General features: G+C 34.7%; 2 protein-coding genes across 2 annotated transcripts; both read right to left on the reverse strand.

The window, feature by feature from the left end:
* Nucleotides 1-3903: 3903 nt before the first annotated feature.
* On the reverse strand, nt 3904-4515 carry LOC110720704 (glycine-rich cell wall structural protein-like). Its single transcript, XM_021899755.1, has one exon. It carries the CDS (start codon nt 4513-4515, stop codon nt 3904-3906), a length of 612 nt encoding a protein of 203 aa, XP_021755447.1.
* A 13151-nt stretch (nt 4516-17666) lies between these two features.
* LOC110720932 (glycine-rich protein 5-like) lies at nt 17667-18796 on the reverse strand. Its single transcript, XM_021900026.1, has one exon. It carries the CDS (start codon nt 18586-18588, stop codon nt 17878-17880), a length of 711 nt encoding a protein of 236 aa, XP_021755718.1. The 5' UTR covers nt 18589-18796; the 3' UTR covers nt 17667-17877.
* Between the last annotated feature and the right edge of the window lie 3353 nt (nt 18797-22149).

A 22149-nucleotide genomic window follows, 5' to 3' on the forward strand; every position in this document is an offset into this window, starting at 1 on the left:
GGTCAAGTGACTCACCAGGGCCCAAAAAAAATTTTAAGTTATTTAAAAAAAAAAAAAAAACTTTCTTTAGCTTCCCGAGTTACTGTCTTCCTCTGTTCCTCAAAGTTCAAACCCTAGCCTTCTTCTCTAGTTCTCTTCGCCTCTTCGCTTCATCTCCAGTTCTCCACCCAGCCACCGTTCTCTTCGCCTGCTCCGTCTCCGTGGAATCGTGGACGGTGGACAATAACAGGAAAAGGGTAGTGAAGGGCTGAGATTTTTATTGCTCGAAAGAAAAAGGAAAGAAAAACAGGAGGCCTGATATTAGAAAAAAGATTAAAACCAAAAACGACTCCAAATACTTGCAGGTTATAAAATTGCAGTTTAGATTACTGAATTGCAAACCTCTTTCCTCTCAAATTTTCCAGAAAACCCTAATCGAAGAGAAGCAATAGAAATTGAGAAAAAACTTTAAAGAAAAATGGATGACTCTATCCCTGTTCGTCTTTTTTGTTCTATTCCTCCTCTAACTGAGTTTCGGGATGCAGATCCATGGGATAACACTAACCTCGATAAGTTTACGGACGATCTTCTAGCGAAGTGGGACGAGTAAGATTATAATTTTCCAGATTTTATCAAACTTAAGCTTTTCTTTGTCTCTGCTATTATTTAGTTTTCACAATTATGATTATTATTATTTTAAATCTATATTGTTTGAATTCTAAGTTTTTGTTTTAGGGGTAATAATGATAATAATGATAATGCTGAAGTGCTGACTTGCTGAGTGCCTGAGTGATTATTTTAAATCAAATGTTGAATGATTGTTTAATTACTTATTTGGAGAATGATTTGTTTTTGAATGTTAGCATGGAAGATATCATAAATCGATATCAAAACATGAAAACTCGTCGAGAACTATTGTAATAAGTTTGCATTACTATTTAATTATCTTTTGTAGTATTATATGAACATTTGGTTGTATTTTGTACTGTTTGAATATTTAGATGTATTTTTTAGTACTATTATTTGGTTGTTTGGTAAAAAAAGTTTTTTACATATTTGATTATCGATTGTGACTCACCAGTCGGAAATTCCTGGGTCCGCCACTGATTGGATATATGGATGGAAGGTTATTTAACTCCTTTTTCATATAGGCCAGGGTGTTCGCTTCCATACGTTTAGGGCTATTTGTAGTAAAATGGTACAGTCATATGCAGTAGACTGACTAGACGACTTTTGCCATGCCATTTTGACTAGGTAATACTCCAAGCCAATGTAAAGTAACGCTTGTTTGTTTCTTTTTCTGATAATATAACTATATAAGTAACAAAAGATGTATATAGGACAATTGTAGGCCATTGGTTTTTTTTTTTTTTTTTTTTTTTTTTTTTTTTTTTTTTTTTTTTTTATTTTGGTGGGGGGGCGGGTGGTGTGTCCGTGTGTGTGTTATTTTTGTTGTAAAAATGCAAATATGCTCCTAGGAATGACTGACTCTTCAAAATTTGTCACTCTATTTTGAAATTATTGACATATTCAACATGCTTGACAGTTACAATGAGATGAATTATACAATACCAACAACCCTAGTGATTGCAATCGGGGTCTCGTATACCCTCTAATACAATATTGAAGTATAAAACTGAAACTACAAATAAATCTAGTCCTAAAACCTAGCCTATAGGTTAAGGTTAACGCTAATAATCATGCTAAAAGATGAAGTAATCTTCATGTTTGTTGTTGATGATATGCTTCTACTTGTAAGACTTGTAAACTTGTAACCGCTTTGACAATGGTTGGGGCCTTGGGGCAGAACATCTGGCTATCAAGGTGACTGGGCCACTTATTGGGTATTCTTATGCTTCGGCCTAATGATTTTAGGGCTAAGTAAATTTCACTAAAACCCTTAAGCCCCAAAAATTGAAAAATGACTCCGTTTTTAAATACTTGCTCCATTTCTTCACACGCAGAGTTTTAGAAGAAATCGGAGAAATTAATAAACTATGAAGGTAATGGGGTAGATGGAAGAATAGAACAAGTATTTAAAAACAAATACTACCTCCGTTTCATATTACTTGCATCAAGGGTATATTTTATGTCTCACAAATAATACCCTTTATTACGAGTAATATGAAACGGAGGTAGTATACTTTTATATTTCATTTCTTCGTACATCGCTCAAACTCATTGCATAGGCACACTTACTTGTCCGGGCGGATCTACCATGCACTTAGGGTAGACACTTGCCCACCCCTGGCAAGATATATAACCATTATTTAATGCAAATAGGATGCTATTTTATAAGTTTAGTGTAGTGGCGCTGGCTGGAAATGCAAGATAGCAAACAAGGGTTGATGATTTTGTGTTCGAAACCTCTTGTTAAAAAGTTAGCCCTCTATTTTGATTTTCTCCTGCATTTGGCCTTATTGCCATTTTTTTTATTATTGGGGGACCTCAACCCCATATTTGTTATTTACATTTATATAATTATATCTATTTTCATCTCTGTTTAGTTGATAATATTAATTTCTAATTCTTTTGGATTAGATTTCTTCTAGAGTGTTATACTTCCGGTCACGGCAGTCATAGTGAATCAAAGTCTATACTTAACTATTTAATATAAATGATACATAAAAAAAAATAGAACAAAGTTTTGAACAGTAAATATAGGCTCGTCAAAAGAATTATAATTTACTAGTTTAGGTCTCGTGCTATGCACAGTAATATTTAGTGTTATTATCAATTTACAACTATTTTAATCAATGTAAAAAGTTGTCAAAATTAGTGTGAATTAAACTACCGAAACATTTACTAAAATGAAACATAGTCATGAAAAAATCGATTAGCTAAATATGTACTTTAAAGTTAAGCCTTTGAGCATATGGTTATTTTATGTATTTCGGTGTGGTATTGCTAAAGTGTTATTTTCCTTGTTAACTAGATGTAAAATTTTAAAGTTATGTACTAAGTACTAACCTTGCGAATAAATTTTCTTTGTACACACTATTAAAATCACTCTATTATTTCATCCAAAACTGCGCAACCTAATATAATATTATTACATATCATTCCGACAACATATTATTTCTTATTCAACTTTTCTCCTGATACGAACTCTAATTAGATATCAATATATTTTAAATTATATTTTGGTAATATTTTATATAATAATTAATAGTTATCAATCAATAAATTATACAGTTATTGATTGATGTTCTTACGTAAATATTGGTTATCAAGGTAATTTACTTAACAAAAATAAGTAATAAAAATCTTATGTTGATAATCTACTACGTATATGATATTTTTCCTAAAGAAGTTATTGTATTTTATTCTTTCTATAATTAAAGATCTAGATAATAATTATTTTTTTACAATTAAGGTTATTTACATTTTAGACAACTTTTATTTACCTCATTAAACTTTACTTAAAAGAATAATTTCTCCTAGGAAATAAAAGAAAATAAAAAATATATGTATTTAAGGACACACCAAATGATGACACGTGTCATTAGTGGTGTGTTTTTAGTATATAGTTATTGATCGATTGATTGATAATAAGTATATTGTGCACATCCTATTTGAAAATCCTGAAACGCCACTGTTACTCGTATATAAAGTAAATAGATAAATAGTTATCAGCTAAATTAGCTAAAATCAAGAGAGGAAACGTATTAGAGTGACTAGTGTTCAATATGAGATCAACTTTCTTCTTATTGTATTAAGACACAACAACAAACTAAAAGACCTCACGTACAGCTGCAATACAGAACAGTTTGGACAATATAAAGAACTTAATTAACACTACATATTTAGATAGTGCCTACTAATTATCTAATAACTTGACAAAATCATACTTATAATAACAAACTAAAGGATTCCTTATTTCTTTTATAGTGCGTGTTCATGTGTAGTACGTACTACGTAGTCCTAGTTTCCTCCAGGGTTAGGACCAACACCAGAGCCAGCCCCAGCCCCAGCTCCAATGCCAAAACCTGAACTCGAACCGACACCGGGTATACCAGGCAAACCACCCATGTTCCCGCCCATTCCAGCACCCACTCCGGCTCCAATACCGGTGGACCCCCCGATGGGTCCACCAAGACCACCACCACCCATCCTAGAACCTGCACCAATACCAGCACCAATACCTGAGCCCATGCCAAAGCCCGGTTGCCCGCCCACAACACCTCCGGGAACACCACCCATGCCCATGCCACCACCAGGCCCACCTTGACCCATACCAAAACCCGGCGCTCCTTGACCTAAACCACCACCTAGAACCATGCCCCCTATGCCACCTTGACCACCCCCAACAACACCGCCCGGTGGTGCACCCGGTGGTACACCTCCGATCACACCGGGAGGAGGAAGACCGCCTATACCGGGAATTCCGCCACCCATTCCCGGACCACCACCATACACACCAATATCACCTAAATCCTTAGTGGTGAAACGATCATTTCTTATAGCATAAGTTTCACCAATAACACAAACAAGTACGTATATAAGCCCTAGAAAGATAAGAAGCTTAGAATTCATATTAATACTTTAAATTTTAACTATCAAAATTACAAACTTTTTATTTTTTGTAAGTAGAAATAAGAAGCAAGTGAAAGTTGACTATATTAAGATTTAAGAGGGGTTTATATAGAAGAATGGTGGAAGAAGACAAAATTTGCATGAAAATAAGTACGGTTGAGAAGGTTATAAATGTGGTAAGGCCACCAGCCAGTTTAAACATCTATAATATGTTTTGCAATTTGCATGTGCATGTAATATTAAATTTGAACCTCTGTGGCTCTGTGTAGTATAAAGAGTGTAATGATAGATTTTTTTTTTTTTTTTTTTAATTTATTATTAGTATAATGTTGGAGGAAATGATAAAGTGTTGTACACTACTCTTAAACATACATACTTGTATTTAATACTCTATATTTTTAAAATTGGTAAAAATTTAGAAATGCTTGACAAAATTATACGTTGATCTGATTACATCAAAAAAAAACTTTATACGGTAGTTGCTTGGTGTAATTTGATTTATTAGCTTAATTAGTATTTTTGGAGAGCATTCGGCGTGCCACATAAACAAAGGTATAATTTCGTCCAATTAAAAATTAGATTTCTATTTTATTTTGGAATTAAAAAATTCGTTTGCCACCTAAACAAAAGTGACGAATGAGATTTAATAATTTTGCCACGTAAGTAAAAACAACGAATATTGATTTATTAGGATTTAATTTATTTAAAAAACTAAAAATTATCTTTTAAAATAATCATCTTTAGATAGGATTTATATACCTACTATTATTAGATAAATTTTGATAGTGTTTATGATAAGAAATAAAAATTATTCCTTAATTATAATTAAATTGAAATTTGTGATATTTACCATTATAAATTGACGCATCATATGACACCCACAAAATTTTGTATCAATACAAAACCAAACCAAGAAAATTTTGTGTCATTAATTTTGTGTCAGTTTTATTAGGTCATCAATGGCTGGGTAATTCTTAGCCTAATTTTTAAAACCCATGTTTAAATGTATATTTGTGATTATTGCTTAAATTGTGTTTATTTGGGATACTTAATGATTATATGTTTATGTTTTGTTCACTGAATTTTGTTTTTACATGCAAATCTAATTTTATTAGAGAATTATATTCGAGCAAAAATCTTTGGAATATCAAAGTACGAGTTTCTCGCCTGATGATCCCATTGGATGAGGAGGTGTTATATCTTTATAAATCGTTTACATTTATTTAATCTTTTAATAAAATTTTTAACAAATTTTTTTGTGATTTAGGCAACTTAATTAAGTCGTAAAATTAACTTATTTTTTAATTTTTAATTACAGGGTGATTACGTTCATGCTTCAATTAAAGTCAACTTTGTTCTACAATTTTGTTCAAAATTGATTGAAGGAAAAATTTACTCCATTAGATACAAATAAGAAGCAATATCGCACGCATTGTCAGCGAAAATAAAATAATAATTCAATTTTCCAAAATACTATTGTTTAGGCAATTGGGAACAATGAAAAAATTCCAATGCATAGATTTAATTTTGTATAATTACAATTTTCAGATTAATTTCCCAACAATTATTCACTTTCTGATAAATATTTTAATTTATTTTATAAGACTATAAAGATTAATTTTATATAAATTTTATTTTTGCTAACATGTTCTATTTATCCACTTTTATTAGATGGAAGAGTTATCGGTGTGAACAAAGTTGGTGATCCTATCAAAATAATTTTTTACATCGAAATATTACATCTAATAACTATTATTTTTAATGTTCAAAAATATTATGAGTATGATCTAATTACAAAAATTATTTTTATGAGATTTTATTTATAAAAAACCATGGGATATTAGGATTTAAATTATTAAAAAAAAAAATTATCTTATGAAATTAATGGTTTTATCTAAATACCTGTTTAATAAGATGTTTTTTTCATAAAAAAAATTTAAAACTTATAACGCAATAAAAAACTTTACCTTCTTTAAACATTTTATGTCTAAAAATTTGAAAAGACAGATAATTTGTCAGATATCAAGAGATCACAAGAAATATACAAAATGATATATAGATTTGAGAGTTTAATTTCAAGTGTAAAAAGCAACGAATAATGATTTAGGATTTAAATTATTTTAAAAATAAAAAACTATTATCTTTTCATATTAAAGATTTTACCCTAATATGTAATCAACGAAATATCATATTAAATTTTTTTTTTGAAAGATATCATATTATTGTCATATAACTAACAACAATGAATAAATAACAAAACAACAATAAATTAAGTTGCATTATAAATTACATTAAAAAAAATTATACTTTTGTAATTGGCAATATATTTTAATTAAATTATTATATGGTTTTTTTTTTTTGTCTGAAATTATTAAATTGTAAAATAAATCAAATAATTATAAAAAAAAAAAAAAAAAAAAAAAAAAACTTAGAGTATATAGAAAATATCTTTTCTTGAGATATATGTATGAAAAATCGTGCATCGCACGGGCTTTCATCTAGTAAAACCTAATTGTAAGGATAGCGTCGGAGCTCGGAGTTAATATTTGGAAGCGGCAAGAACTAATATTTGGAAATTTTTTCTATGAGCTTTTTTATGTTTTATTTTTCAAGTATTTTGTAAATTTTAATTCGATCTCTAGCACAAGAGGAGTATATTTTAGAGGGTGTTAAATGGTTCAAAAAAAGGAGAGCATAATTAAAGATTCATCAAGAGAAGATTCAAGCACCCTCTAAATTTAAGAGAAAAAATGTGCAATTATTTACAAATTTTGAGTTGATATAAATTTGTTTGTATCTGCCAAATATTAATTAGGAATATATACTATATATTAAAAGACCTTAATTATTCTTAAAAAAAAAAAAAAAAAAAATTATCACTACCATTCATTGTTTCTCATCTCATATCAACAAAATTATATTAAAGATAAAAATCATAATTATGATATACTTCGTATACAAGATTTTTATATACAGTCTCATGATTTAATACTAGCTGATGTCTTATTACTACTAACTTATATATTTCATACGAAGTATTTCTTTAAAAATAAAGGAAAATGATATATGCAGTCGTGGAAAGAATAGACAATAAATAAACATTTATTACACCGATTTACTCATAATCTGTCGATTAATTTCCAACTTAATACTATAAAAGTAAGTATATTAAATACTTATATACAGTCCTATAGCATTACCCTTATCCAAAAATAAAAGCTCAAAATATAGTGAATGACAATATGAAAAATATAATTTAATTCAAAGAAGACTGTCATGAATTACATGTACATGTATAACACCATGTAATGATTTGAGACACTACTCGGATCCAAAACTAGTATGAAAGGTACAACGTATATGTATCTTTTTCCAATAAAATAAGGCGGTGTATATATTAAATGTAGTTTGAGGGTAGAAACAAATGCATAACACACTCCATTGAAATTTGAAAAAGAGAAGACGAAGCTGAATTTCAGTCTTATCATCAGCCTCTTAATGAAGAATTTATGGTTTCAGTGACCGGTGGCTTCCTGCATGCCATGCATGTCTTGTTGTTGTTGAATTATTCGTTTATCTCAAATTTGCATGCATAATATGCATTGGTTTCACCGGCTATAATTTAGTACAGTACTTCCTTACTTTGCACGTCAATGAAATAATTTTTTTTATTACTTTTTCTATTTTTATGATAATATTTATCTATATATCACATAAAATAATAAACCAACGTGGTATAATTTAATTTGTTGGCATTTAAGTATTATTCATGCAATATAGCAACTTAGCTTAATTACTACGTACTCTATTCTCTATTCGATCTTTAGTTGTTTTGCATCATTTTCTTAAAGAAATATGGATAGAGAAATGTAGTATTTAAATAAATAATACAGTATTATCACTTGTATGCTTCGATTGATGATTGATTATTGATTATTAGACCTAATCAAAGAAAAAAAAATCAATTGTTTAAGCATTTTATCAGTTTGTCAGAAGGAATTTTATCACCTTTTTAGGTCATGAATTATAAAATCATCTCTAACATAAGCGATATCTACAAAATAATCGATGTGATAAAATTGCGTCCAATAATACTACCTAGCTCTAATCTTTGACTTCTGGACATAAGATCAAACCTAACCGAACTCATTCTAAAAGGGATTCCCATTCCCTAACACCTTCCCCCTCCTGGTATGGCTCTACTCCATGTGTATCATTTTATACACGAAAAGTATAATTTTAATCAAGAATGGACTTATTATGCTAAGATAAAAACTATAAACATACTAAGTTAATAAATTGTTTTCCATGTTTAATTAAACAAAGTGAATCACAATATAGTCTACCCACCAAGACCAAATCAGAGTCCCTTGCATAGGGTTTAGTAGTCCTTGCCTAGGGCTCGTGGTTTTTCTCGAACTTTTGTAGTGTGATCGTGCAATTCCCTGTTTTCATAATCAATCAATCATTTTTCGCTAGTTTTCTAGAATAATGGAGTGGATTGGGAGAAATTTCGACTCACTGATGAGGAGGAATTGGTGGTAGGCTGTGGTGAGGGTGTCGATGAAGGGGTCACGACGAATGATCAAATTCATCTTGCCCTTGTAGGAAAGATGTGTACGGTTAAGACGTTCAGTGTCGAGGCCATGAAGCGAACCCTATCTTCTATGGAGATTGAGTGACAAGATTGCCATTAATACGGTCGACACAAATCTCTTTGTTTTTCAATTCTTCAAGGAGGATAAAGAGATAATTATGGAGGGAAGGCCTTGGTTTTTTAGATGGGAAACTATTGCTGCTGAAAGAGATACAAGGAGGGGAGCAACCGTCGGAGATTGAATTCCATACTTCACCTATGTGGGTGCGGTTAGTTAATGTTCCTTTCAATAAAAGGTGTTCTTCGTTTCTGTATGATATTGGAGAATCGATTGGGGGCTTTGTGGAACTAGATGAATCTAATCCTCTAGGATGACGAGAGTTTGTGCAAATGGAAAGTTGAAATTGATGTTCCTAAGCCTCTCAGACGTGGAGTCTTCGTTGCGGGTGGAGGTTCAAAATCAAAGTGGGTGGACATCAAGTATGAAAGGCTGCAGATTTTTTGCTTCTTTTGTGGGAGATTGAATCATACTGATAAGGAATGCCAAGTTAGAGAAATTGAGGGTGAACAGGTGGGTGCAGTGGTTTATCAGTATGGCACGTGGTTAAGGGCTTCTCCAATGAAAATGCCTTTAAAATCTTTCGCTGTGAGAGAAAAGGAGAGAATTTGGGGTGACAAGTTGGGTTCTATTCGTGGTGAAGGGAGTTCGAGCTCAAATTTTGTTAAACGAATCAAACTTGCCCCGGTTGGTGTTGCTAGAAAGCTGCATTTTGCTTCACGAAAAGAGCAATAGATTGTTTCCCAACCAAAAGTACGCGAAGCCACTCTTGCCCTTGTCTTTGATTCCGAGAGTAACAAAAATGTACTACGCCCAAAAAGTGTTGTTAGGATAAAATTGGTGAAATTCTACCTGTCAAGGAGAAGGAGATGGCTGCGGAGGGAAGTAAGGGAGCTGATGTTGATGGAGCTGTGGGCAAGAGGGGGAATGATAATACAGGTGGATGGCTTAATGTAGTTGAGGGGGAGGAGGGATTAAAAGGGAGTGAGGATAGAGTTATTAAGGGGGTTAATAGTAGTACGGTGAGGATGTGTTGCCTAATATGCTTCCAGAGAGAGATAGTAAAATTGTTGGGAAGTGGAGGAGGGTGTCTAGGATGGATGAAGGTTATGCAGATAGTGGGTGTGGGGTCATGAAAGGGGGATATTTAAAAGGGGGAGAAATAATAAGAAGAGAGTAACTGATATGGAGGTAGAAGCTAGAATTCTCAGGAAAAAACAAAGGAGGAAGGTTTTTTTTGGGTGTTACTACTGGCGACAGTATAAATCAAGTAGAGGGAAATGGCGGGGGCCATTCCCTCGAAGAGCAATGAAACTTTTAAGTTGGAACGCCCGAGGGGTTGGCAACTCTTGGACGGAGAGGACCCTTCGGGATTTGTGCTGGAGGGAGAGGCCGAATGTGGTTTTTTTTTTTTTTATGGAGACTAAAATTGATGGTGTTGTGTTGGTGAAAATAAAAAGGAGATATGGTTTAAAGCATGGTATGTGTTTGAGTAGTACATGTAGATCAGGCGGTATGGGTTTTTGGTGGAGAGATGTTACTATAATACAATCTCGTATTCTTCCCATCATTTTGCGGCGAATGTGTGTAATAGTGATGGTGCCCCTATACGGAGAGCTATTGACATTTACTGTTGGCCGGAGGGATCTAACAAACATAAGACATGGGAATTGTGAGCATGTCGGAGAAGGAAGGGGTGTTGTTAGACATGAGAGTTTGATGGATGTTTTTTGTGATGCGATTGATGTTTGTGGATTGAGGGATTTGGGTTTTAAGGGCAATAAATTTATTTGGCAATGGGGAAACTCGGCGGACACATTGATTAGAGAGAGACTTGATAGATTCTTGGGGGATGACGCTTGGTGTGAGTTGCATCCGAATTTCTCAGCGCAACACCAAGTAAGGGAAGAATCGGATCATTCCCCTATAATGCTGGACACGTTGAATAATTATGATAGGGGAAAAAAGGTAAGCTATTTAGGTTTGAATCTATGTGGCTGGCGAATGAAAATTATGAGGCTGTGGTTTCTAAAGCCTGGGGAGATAGTGCGGAGCTGGAAGCTCATGATCGATTGGCTCATTGTGCTACCAAGTTGAAGAAATGGGCGGCTAAGGCTTTCGGGGACACTAAGAAAAAAATCAGTAGGCTTGAGAATGACTTATGGGAGCCGCAAGGAGGGCACGTTGATGCTGCGATGATTGCGGCTGTGAAAAACTAGTAGACAAGTAGGGTGAGCTTAATTAGAAGACGTGAGGAATCATATTGGTGATAAGAACACGGCGTATTTCCATAGAAAAGCTAGCCAAAGAAAGAAAAAAAATTGTATCGACGGTTTATTTGACTCTAATAGGGTCTGGAGGGACGAGGAGGATTAGATTAGGGGTGTTGTTGTTGAGTATTTTTCGACACTCTTTACCTCTATGAGCCGACTGAATTTGATGCAGCTATTGCCGGGTTAGATAGGGTGGTTCCAGATCTATGAATGCTATTCTTGATGAGGAGCCGAGTGAGGGTGAGATCAAGTAAGCCCTTTTACAGATGCATCTTAATAAAGCTTCAAGGATTGATGGTATGCATGTTCTGTTTTTTCAAAAATTCTGGCATATTCTCGGCTCTGATATTATTAGATTGGTAAAAAATTGGTGAAAGGGTTTTGTTAATATTTCTGAAATTAATTAAACCTGTACTGTGCTTATTCCAAAATGCAATGAGCCAAAGTATATGAAAAAGTTTAGGCCGATTATTTGTTGTAATGTGCAGATGTTTTATCCACTCTGATATCGAAAGCTGCTCATGAGAGAAGACTTAGGGGGGCAAAGATTTGCCATTCTACTCCGAGAATGTCACACCTTTTCTTTGCTGATGACAATATTCTGTTTGCGAGAGCAACCCTGCAAGAATGTTTGACAATTGCTGATATTATCAGTATGTATGAGAGAACATCTGGTCAGAAAGTTAATTTGGGTAAGACGGAAGTTGCTTTCGGTAAATGTGTTGCTGTGGATCGGAGGACTGCGATTATTAGTACTCTTGGTGTTAGGGAGGTGGAAAGATACGAGAAGTATTTAGGTTTTCCTATGATCATAGGGAGATAAAAAAAAAAAAAAAAAAAAAAAAAAAAAAGCCATCTTTAGTGTTTTGAAGGAGAGAATATGGAAAAAATTGAATGGGTGGAAGGAGAGGTTGCTTTCGATGCCGGGGAAGGAAGTCTTGATCAAGGCGGTTGCCCAAGCTATTTCTACCTATATGATGAGTATTTTCAAGATTCCGAAAGGGGTTATTGATGAGATCCATTCACTACTTTGTCGTTTTTGGTGGGGCTCGAGAGAGGATGCAAAGAAGCTCCATTGGCAGAATTGGGATAAATTGTGTCTTCCAAAGACGAAAGGGGGTTTGGGATTTCGGGACCTCAAATGTTTCAACCAAGCAATCTTGGCAAAACAAGTATGGCGACTACATACGAATGGGTCGTCTTTGCTTCATAAAGTCCTTAAAGCAAAATATTTTTAAAACTCGATGGTGCTTGAGGCACTTAGAGGATATGATCCGAGCTTCTCTTGGAGAAGTGTGTGGGGGGCAAAAGGATTGCTTAAGGATGGTTTGATGTAAAGAGTGGGCGATGGTAGAAATATTAGTGTTTGGAAAGATCCCTAGTTGGTAGTGGAGGGGCGGATCAAATTTCCTGATAGGCATGTTGGGTGTGATAAAGACATGAAGCAAAACAAGAAAACAGCTGGATTCCGACGGAATTTTTCCGTCTGAAAGATCGAAAAATCGGTCGAAAAAGGGCCTTCCGACGGAATTCCGAAGGAACAGGTCTGTCGCAAAAACCTTCGTAGGAAATTGGACGTTTTCCGAGGGAAATTCCGTCGGAAGCCACCTTTCCGAAGGAATCTATTCTGTCAAAGTTGGATTTGACTTTAAACGGGAGTCCGTCGTAATTTTCCGACGGAAAAGATTCCGTCGAAATATACCACTTCCGACGGAAAATTCCGTCGGAATATACCACTTCCCACGGAAAATTCCGTCGGAATCTGCTTCCTTCCGACGGAAATTTTCGTCGAAAACAGCAATAAAAAAAAAGCCCCCACCACCAGCCCCCCTAAACTGAACCCACGTACTTGACCCACCACCCAAAATCACCACCAAAAAACCCACGTACTTGACCCACTAACCAAACCCAGCAGCACACCCACCCAGACCAACCCCACCCACCACCACACCCACGTGCTTCACCGAAACCACCTAAAACCACCACCAAAAAACCCACCCACCCACTCTACCATCACGACACCGCAACCAAATAAACATCAAAAGATCCGACCACAACCACCACAATCCGAACTCCAACATCCACCACCACCACCATAAATTTTCAAAAAAATAAACCGGAAAACAGCAATATATTTAAAATAAATGAAAAACCGAAAAACAACACTTTAATTAAAATTAAAAAAACCGAAAAACAGAAATTTAATTAAAATAAAAAAACCGAAAAAACATACCTTGATTCCACCGCACAAAACCTCGGAATTGGATTTACGAGGCCAAATTCGACCATGATAGCCTTAGATCTAGGGTTTTCATGGTCGAATTTGACTTGAAAACCTTGTGTTGTTGATGTTGATGGCGAAAATGGTGGTGTTTGTTGTTGTTGATGGCGAAAATGACCGTGAAAACGGTGGTGTTTGTTGTTGCTGAGGTAAGCGTTGGTGGTGTCGGCGACAATGACCGAAAGAGAACAACAACGAGAGAGGAGGAAGGGCGTAGAGAAAGAGAAGGAGAAGGAGAGAAAAGAAGAGAAGGGGCGTAGAGGAAGAGAAGGAGAGGAGAGAGGAAGAGAAGAGGAGGAGAGAGAAAAGATGGAATGAGAAAGGAGGAGGAGGAGGAAAGAGATACAGTAGAAGGAGAGAGGAGGAGAAGGAGGAGGAGGGAGAAATTGAAGGGGCGTATATAGGAAGATTTCGGAGATATAAGGGTTTTTTTTATTATTTAATTATATTCCATCGGAAATTTGCGACAGATTTTATTTCCGTCAGAATATTGATTTTCCGACGGATTATTCCGTCGAAAAGCCCATAAATTCCGACGGAATTTTATTCCGTAGGAAATCCGTCGGAAATTTCCGACGGAATATAAATCTGCCGGAATATATAGGATTTCCAACGGAATTTTGTGTCCGTCGGAATCTGGCCTTTTTCTTGTAATGAAGGTTTGTGAGCTCCTTTGAGATGGTTACCAGAATTGGAATGCAAATATGGTGGGATGCTTGTTTCAGCCGGCTTTTAGGGCGAGTATATTAGCTATTCTTCTTTCGAATAGGCAACGATCTGATTCAATGTTCTGGTCTTGTGACAAAAGGGGTATTTACTCTGTTAGATCAGGTTACTGGTTGGCAAAATTGGGAAGCGATGAACAATAGCAGCAGGTGAATAATGATGCAATGTGGCGCTCTATATGGTGTGTTAATGGCCCGCCTAAATTACAACATTTCATATGGAGTGCTGTCAAAGGGAATTTGGTTGTTAAAGACAGGTTAGCTTATAGACATATTACCCAGGATACTACTTGTCAGGTGTGGGGGACCGAACGAGAAACAATAATCCACTCATTGCTTAAATGCTCGGCTGCTAGTCAAATCTGGGCGCACAATGAGCACATCGGTAGTCTGGTGGGGCTCCATTATTCTCGTCATTTGCTGAGCTTTGGCTGTGGTTAAATAGAAAATTCAGTGAAGATGTTGTTAGGCAAATGATTACCCTTATGTGGGCGAGTTGGAGGTGTAGAAATCTAGCGATTTTCGAGAATGAATATCCAAACCCGGTGATAAATGCTGTGGGGTTCTTGCGGATGGTTATGGACTATAATTCCTATGTTCGAAAAGTCTTTAGGCCTGCTGGTATGCCTACTGCTACTAGCGTGAGTAATGGCTGGACTTGTCCTCAGAGTGGTTATATCAAGGTGAATATCAACGCTTATGTTCCTGCAGGGGGAATGGCTGGTTTAGGGGTAGTATGTAGAGATGAAATGGGAAGTATTATTGCTGGCGCTACTAGAAGGTTACATACTACATCTCCCCAATGCGCTGAAGCCCTGACAATACGTTTTGCATTACAAATTGCCAACAGACTTGGTTATTCCAGAATTCTTGTGGAATCAGATGCGCTAAATGTGGTGCAAGCTACGAAAGAAGATGATGGTGGTTTGTCTCCCATTCATTTTATTTTCTATGATATTAGGAAAGATAGCTTAGCCTTTGACATATGTACTTTTACTCATGTGAAACGCAAATTTAATACGGTTTTCCATCTTGTAGCAAGGTGGGATACCGGAGATAATGTAGAGTATGTATGCTTAAGTTCCTTTCCCCAAAGCTTAATTACTTTGGCGGAATTGGATCTCCTTTAATAAAATGAGCTACTATCTTTGTCTTAAAAAAAAAAGTGAATCACAACATAAAAGTTTTCAATTAATTACATACTCTTATATAATGACTGACTTTTGAACACTATCATAATACGAAAAACGTGAAAGTTAAAATGGTGCAACTATATTGTAATGGAAAAGTAGAGGTTATCATAGATCGGGATAGACTTAAGATTGGACCAATAAATTCATGCTCACAACTTTAAAATGGCCTGGGCTTGAGGCGGGTTAATTTTTCCAACTAAATGGGCCTGAAATTAATTAATGCCCAAGTGAATTTTTTTCCCATAAAGTACCTCTGGCTCCAATTCTAAGCCCAAAAGTGTGAAACCCACCATTTTATGACCTAAGTTATGTTTGATCAGCTCTAGGAGAAAGTATGTGTACTATACTACTATGTAGTATACTCAATATTGCATGTATGCATCAATTCCTTTTTTTTTTTTTTTTTTTTTTTTTTTTTTTTTTTGGGTGAAATACTACATGCAACCATCGGATGTAAGATCATTTTTTAGCCATGCATCTTTGGAATCTTTGTATCAACAATATAATGCAAATGAAATCTTGCACTTTTTCGATCATTAAATGTACTTCCTCCATCCTCAATTTATGAGAGATTGCTATATACACCAGGTGCACGGTACATCCATGAGCATTTTGTTCTCATTTTGATGATTGTTTTTCATTTAATCATCAAATAAAGAGCAAAAACTAACTCTGGGTTAATTTTAGTTGGGTGCGTGGTACACCCGGATGTGTATAAAATATTTCACAAATGATTGTCTTTTTATGCTTTGGCACGTATATTGAGATTAGATGTTACAGTGGTATATATTTTTATAGAGTAGGGGATTATGGTAAACCAAAAAATTATTTATTAATACGGAGTATCTATCTAGACAAACCAATACTTAGTAATTTGCAACATTGCAAGTACCATTTAATTTTATTTTAATTGCAAAAGTATGTGTCAATTCAACATTAATCTGAGATTGGTATAAAGTTAAATTGCTGCAAAGTGGAAGCGGAGGAATTATGCATCGTAGAGTTTCTAACTTTCTCACTAGACTTATCAAGTTATCATGTCACTATTGACAATGTGCTTCTCATGTTATCATGTCACTATTCACAATAATGAAACTCCAGTCCCTAACATCTCATAAATATGATTAAATTAAATAACTACTTAATACCACCTGTAAAGTAGATACTAGATACTAATTTGAGGATAGACAAGTAGACATGTGTAGAATTGCAAATAAATTAAATTCACTAATGGTATACAATATTTAATATCATACTGCCAATTAGAGTTGGTTATTTGGCAGGTCGATCTAAAGGTATATGTGTGGGTCAATAACATGTTTGGGGCATAATTGGGTCGGGTAACCTTTTAAACTGTCATTATTGACTGAGTTAGGCCATCAATAGTGAGCAAGCTAGCTAAAACATGAGCGATGAACATGAGAAGTGAGTACAATCGAATACAAAATTATGCAATTATGCATCATACAACCTTTTCTTATTAGGTCTATATTATTTTTGCCTTATATTGACTCTGACCAATTAAAAGCTTGTTCATTAAAGTTATATTCAATAAAAATCCATTTAATTTGAAACTAAACCTATATCCTTTGAGTTACCCTGTCCATCAACGAGGTCTTCCACATATCAAATGGGTCGTCCAACAATGAGCTAAATTATACAGCTGCCATTTATATAGCATGCATGGTATTAAATTATATATTTATATTCAGATTCATTACATAATAATTAATTCTAACAATAAATAGAATCTGATAAATGTTGTGTTTCATGTGCCTAGCATGTTAAGCACTGTTGAAGGATTCTACAAATCATGGTGATGTTGAGAACTTGAGGTCAATGAGATAGTATGCAGTTTCACCCAGACCAATTAAGTACTTGTTCAATATGAAATATAGGTGACATTGAATCGTTGGTGATATATTGCACATACATGGTACCAATAATTCTACCATGCAATAAATATGTAGCAATCGAGATAATGTAATAATATGAAGTAATATTATGAAGATAATGGAACAATATGAAGTAATCAAGAAGGAAAATATTATTCTTCAATCATTAATTTATGGAATTATGAATTGAAAAGTATAGAATGAACTTAGAGTTCCCCGCACAATATCGCAAAACAAGTACAAATCGAGCCCATTATGGAAGCTATTGCTCCCATACTAAAACATGCGTAATTTGGTATCTAGGGTTTGTAGTATGCATGTAAACTACAAAAGTGTGTGCTCAATGATATCCACCACCAGCACCACCTCCAGCACCAGCACCTCCACCATATCCAGCACCAGCACCACCACCAAGGCCACCACCGCCACTGGCTCCTCCACCACCACCAAGCCCTCCACCACCACCAAACCCTTTACCACCACCAGCTCCTCCACCTAGTCCACCACCAGCACCAGCTCCACCTCCTGCTCCATACCCAGCTCCACCGCCTGCTCCTCCACCTGCACCACCACCAAAACCTTTCCCACCACCAACTCCTCCACCTGCACCACCACCACCACCTAGTCCACCACCACCACCAAATCCTTTACCACCACCAGCTCCTCCACCTAGTCCACCACCAGCTCCAGCTCCAGCTCCACCGCCATACCCAGCACCACCACCGGCACCTCCACCGGCACCACCACCACCACCTAATCCTCCACCTCCACCACCACCAAGTCCTCCACCGCCTCCACCTCCAAGACCACCACCTGCTCCTCCTCCAGCTCCAGCACCACCTCCATAGCCAGCACCTCCTCCAGCACCTGCACCACCTCCAAGACCACCACCAGCTCCGCCACCATATCCACCACCTCCACCTAGGCCTCCACCGTGGCCAAAGAGTTTCTCATCCTCGAACTCATTCGAGGTGCTCACTAGCATCCTAGCACTAGTAGTGCATACTAGGACACCAAGGACTAAAAATACGAAAACTTTGGTACAAGCCATCTTTGTAGTAATAATTATTTGATTATATGAGTATTGATGAGAAATTGAAGCCAAAGTAAGAAGATTATATATAGCAATGCCTTGATCAAGTGATAATGCACAAGTTGATTGTATTACAGAAAGCTTGGAACGGTTGAGAAAGATTATAATTAATGTAGTACAAACTGCATGTGCTCGTCAAGAAACCGTGTTGGAACACTTTAATTGCCTTCAACTGCCTAGGTTGAAAATATAACCTGGAAAGCTGGCTAGCGTTGTGTTCAATTATCACTTCATATTAATATTAGTGTTCGAATGTTAGAGTTTTTAGACCATACTTTTATGGAATATTAATTATTATTATTCTATATTTCGACCAACTTTAATTTCACTGAACCTTGAATGTCCTTCCTTGGCCATTGCTTTATTACTACTTTGGTAAATATGATGATGAGCAGTACGCCAGTACGTTTATTTGCTTCAACTTGTGGGTAAATGCCTAAATGGTTAAACTACGATACTCTAGCTATAATAGTAGCCAGTGTTACAATATATTGTACAATGATCTTTGTATATTATATTAGATATTTATATGCACTCTCAAGCATAATGCTAAAAGCTGCTCCTGGCCTGGTTATTACGAACGCCAGCAGTTAAATGATAATTATGATTCGCGCATGATTGAGAAAAGTGTGTAAGTCGTACCACTTTTTTTTTTTTTTTTTTAATAGACGCACACTTATGTTGTGCAAATATTATGGTATAAATACGTGTAGCATCATATTGTGTTAATTCTATGATCTAGTGGGCTTGTAGCAAACCTTGGAAAAATGTCTATAGTAAATATATAGCATATGTATACTCATCATCAATTCATCATTATATAAGACACATATTTTAATTAAAAAAAAATCATTATACAAGTCTTTAAAATGATGAAAAAAAACGCATTATAATTTATACACATCGTCACTAATAGAGTATAAAATTAAACTATATTCCTTGGCCTCAACCATCAGCTTAAGATTTTGGTTGAGTTGATCCTCTAACATGGTATCAGAGCCAGCGTGACATAAAGGTTACGGGTTCAAATATCATTCAATTCACCCCCACTTTCAATGGATATATTAAGCGCTGGGTATGAAGAAGGCTCATGCTACATCCACACTTCAATTTCAATGGACTCTCATGTGAGAGGGCGTGATAGAGTATAAAACATGCATATTCCTGGGCCTCAGCCATCAACTTAACCTTTTAGTTGAGTTGATCGTCTAACAGTCACGTTGTATATACAAGTTGTAGTTATAAATTGTAATGTGCAATTCTAATTACTCTGTAATTGTTACTATTTTCACGCTTATTTATTTTGCGGCATCATTCTAAAATTATCTACCATTGATCAATCATTTCATTTTTTATAATTGTAAAATGAACAAATTTTCTTTAAAAAATCCGTAAAATAAACAATTATTTTAGATTAATTATCAATAAATTATGTTTGTCAACTTAAGTAATAAACAATAATGTTACTTTAACATAAACAAATTAGGATTATGGTTACAAGATTATACTTGCTACAAAATTATTGTAGCCATTGTAAATTTTTTTAAATAATCTATATTAGATTGAGTGTCTTGTTACCTCAAATTTGAATTGATTGAACTGAATCTATTAAATCACGCGTTAATAGATTAGCCAGCGGATCCCGTAATCTCAAACTCACAACTAAAAGTTACAAGTCATTTTCGTAGTAATTAGCAATTGCTTGGATGAAAAGGGATATATGAGATCAATTGTCATATTAAAGAATTGAAAGAGACTTAAACTATGACTAAGAGACTGCATAATTAAGTTGTGTGCAATCTGTACGGTACATTATCGATCAAAAGTCAAAAGTAAGGTTCGTTGAGAGGATTTTAGATGCAACTTCATGCAATATTACTACTACTCGTACTGCATGTGCATTTGTTTAATCATCAACAATCATCTTGGAAGTTCGGAACGTGCACTTCAATTAGTATTAATGTACTATGACTTTATGTCTAACTGTCTTCGTTGAAAAAAAAAAAAAAAAAAAAATCATCTTAGTTAGCTTTCGCATTGTGCCGCTTATTAAAAGTTTGAAAAACTTGATCTATTTAGTTTACGTACAATTGAATTAGATGCAAGGAGGAAGAGTTACTATATCTCTATGATTAATCACAATCAGAAATGAGCAACTTTTTCAAGAGATTATAACATACTAATGCTATCGCTATTATTAAACTAATCTAGGCTACTAAGCCTAGAATACTATAGAACTAAGAACTACGAATTGAAGCCTAATTTTTCAAAAAAAACAAAAATGAATTGAAGCCTAAAGACATGTAAATTGCAATGTTGATTGTTTGATCGATGTCCTTTATTCTAATGTCCCTTGCAGTTATGCATTGCAGTCACTTCCCACGCTCTTGTGATGGTTATCGCTAGCATCTTTTTTAGTCGGGCCTCATTTCTCCGGTAGTCTTCTTTAGTTTGGATTGCATGATTCTCTTATATTTTGGGCTTTATTGACTCTAAAGTCCGTTGTGGATTGGGCTTGGACCCTAAAGTCAACAAAAATTAAAAATGGGTCAGAATATTTTCTCACTTTTGAGTTGCCTAAAACGCATATATGCTTATTGATTAGCATTTTCGGAAAAAAAAAAAAAAAAAAAAAAAAAAAGTGTTCATTATATTCAAATCAATGCTTTTTACAAAAATCAAATGAAATCGCATTCATCGAAATATAATTATATACATCTTATTTATTTTTGTTTTATTTGTAAATCTAGGATACATGAAGGAAATTAAAACGTAGCAAATGCCGCCAATTATTAGTTGTATCTGTTCAACACATTTTATTGAATCGAATAAGATGAGTCTGTAAGAAATACCAAGTAGAAGAAATAGATTAGAAGTACAAGTAGATACATAAAGCATAGAGCCTATCTTTTTCTTAGATGATTTGAGATAGATCAGAAGTACAAGTTTAACTGTAAGAGGGGATTGTATAGTAAAGGAAATGCGCAAGTTTAGTGTCGAAAGCTTGTAACAGTTGCTAGAGAGAGTGATTAAATGTTGTGCGATATGTTCATCTAACAACCATGTTGGATCAACTTTAATATCTTTATGCTAAGGCTTCTACTTCAACTGCGGCCCAAGTAGGAACAAATAAAATAAAAAATAAAAAAATAAAAAAGGAAAAAAGGAATGTTGATTGCCGGCCAACACACTATTATACTTCAACGCTATTATGTTAAGTTCATATTCAATAAATTTATAAAAATTCCTAAAGCCTATGTAAAAATATATGCGCGCAAGTAAATTAAAAGCTACACCAATTAGAAATGTGAATGCCACGTGTCAATTGAAAAATGTTTTTGTTTCGAACTTGGGTTCATGGGAAATGAATAAGAAATCATACCAACTTTGCTATCTAATAATTTAGTCAATTTATTGTTCTTAAATATATTTAATGTAAACCATGAGAGTGTTTTTCTTTGTACTTTTACATGACAAATTTTTTCTTAAACTAAATCTAAAATAAAAGTATTTAACATA

This window comes from Chenopodium quinoa, unplaced genomic scaffold (genome assembly GCF_001683475.1).
Source record: "Chenopodium quinoa cultivar QQ74 unplaced genomic scaffold, ASM168347v1, whole genome shotgun sequence".
NCBI lineage: Eukaryota > Viridiplantae > Streptophyta > Magnoliopsida > Caryophyllales > Amaranthaceae > Chenopodium > Chenopodium quinoa.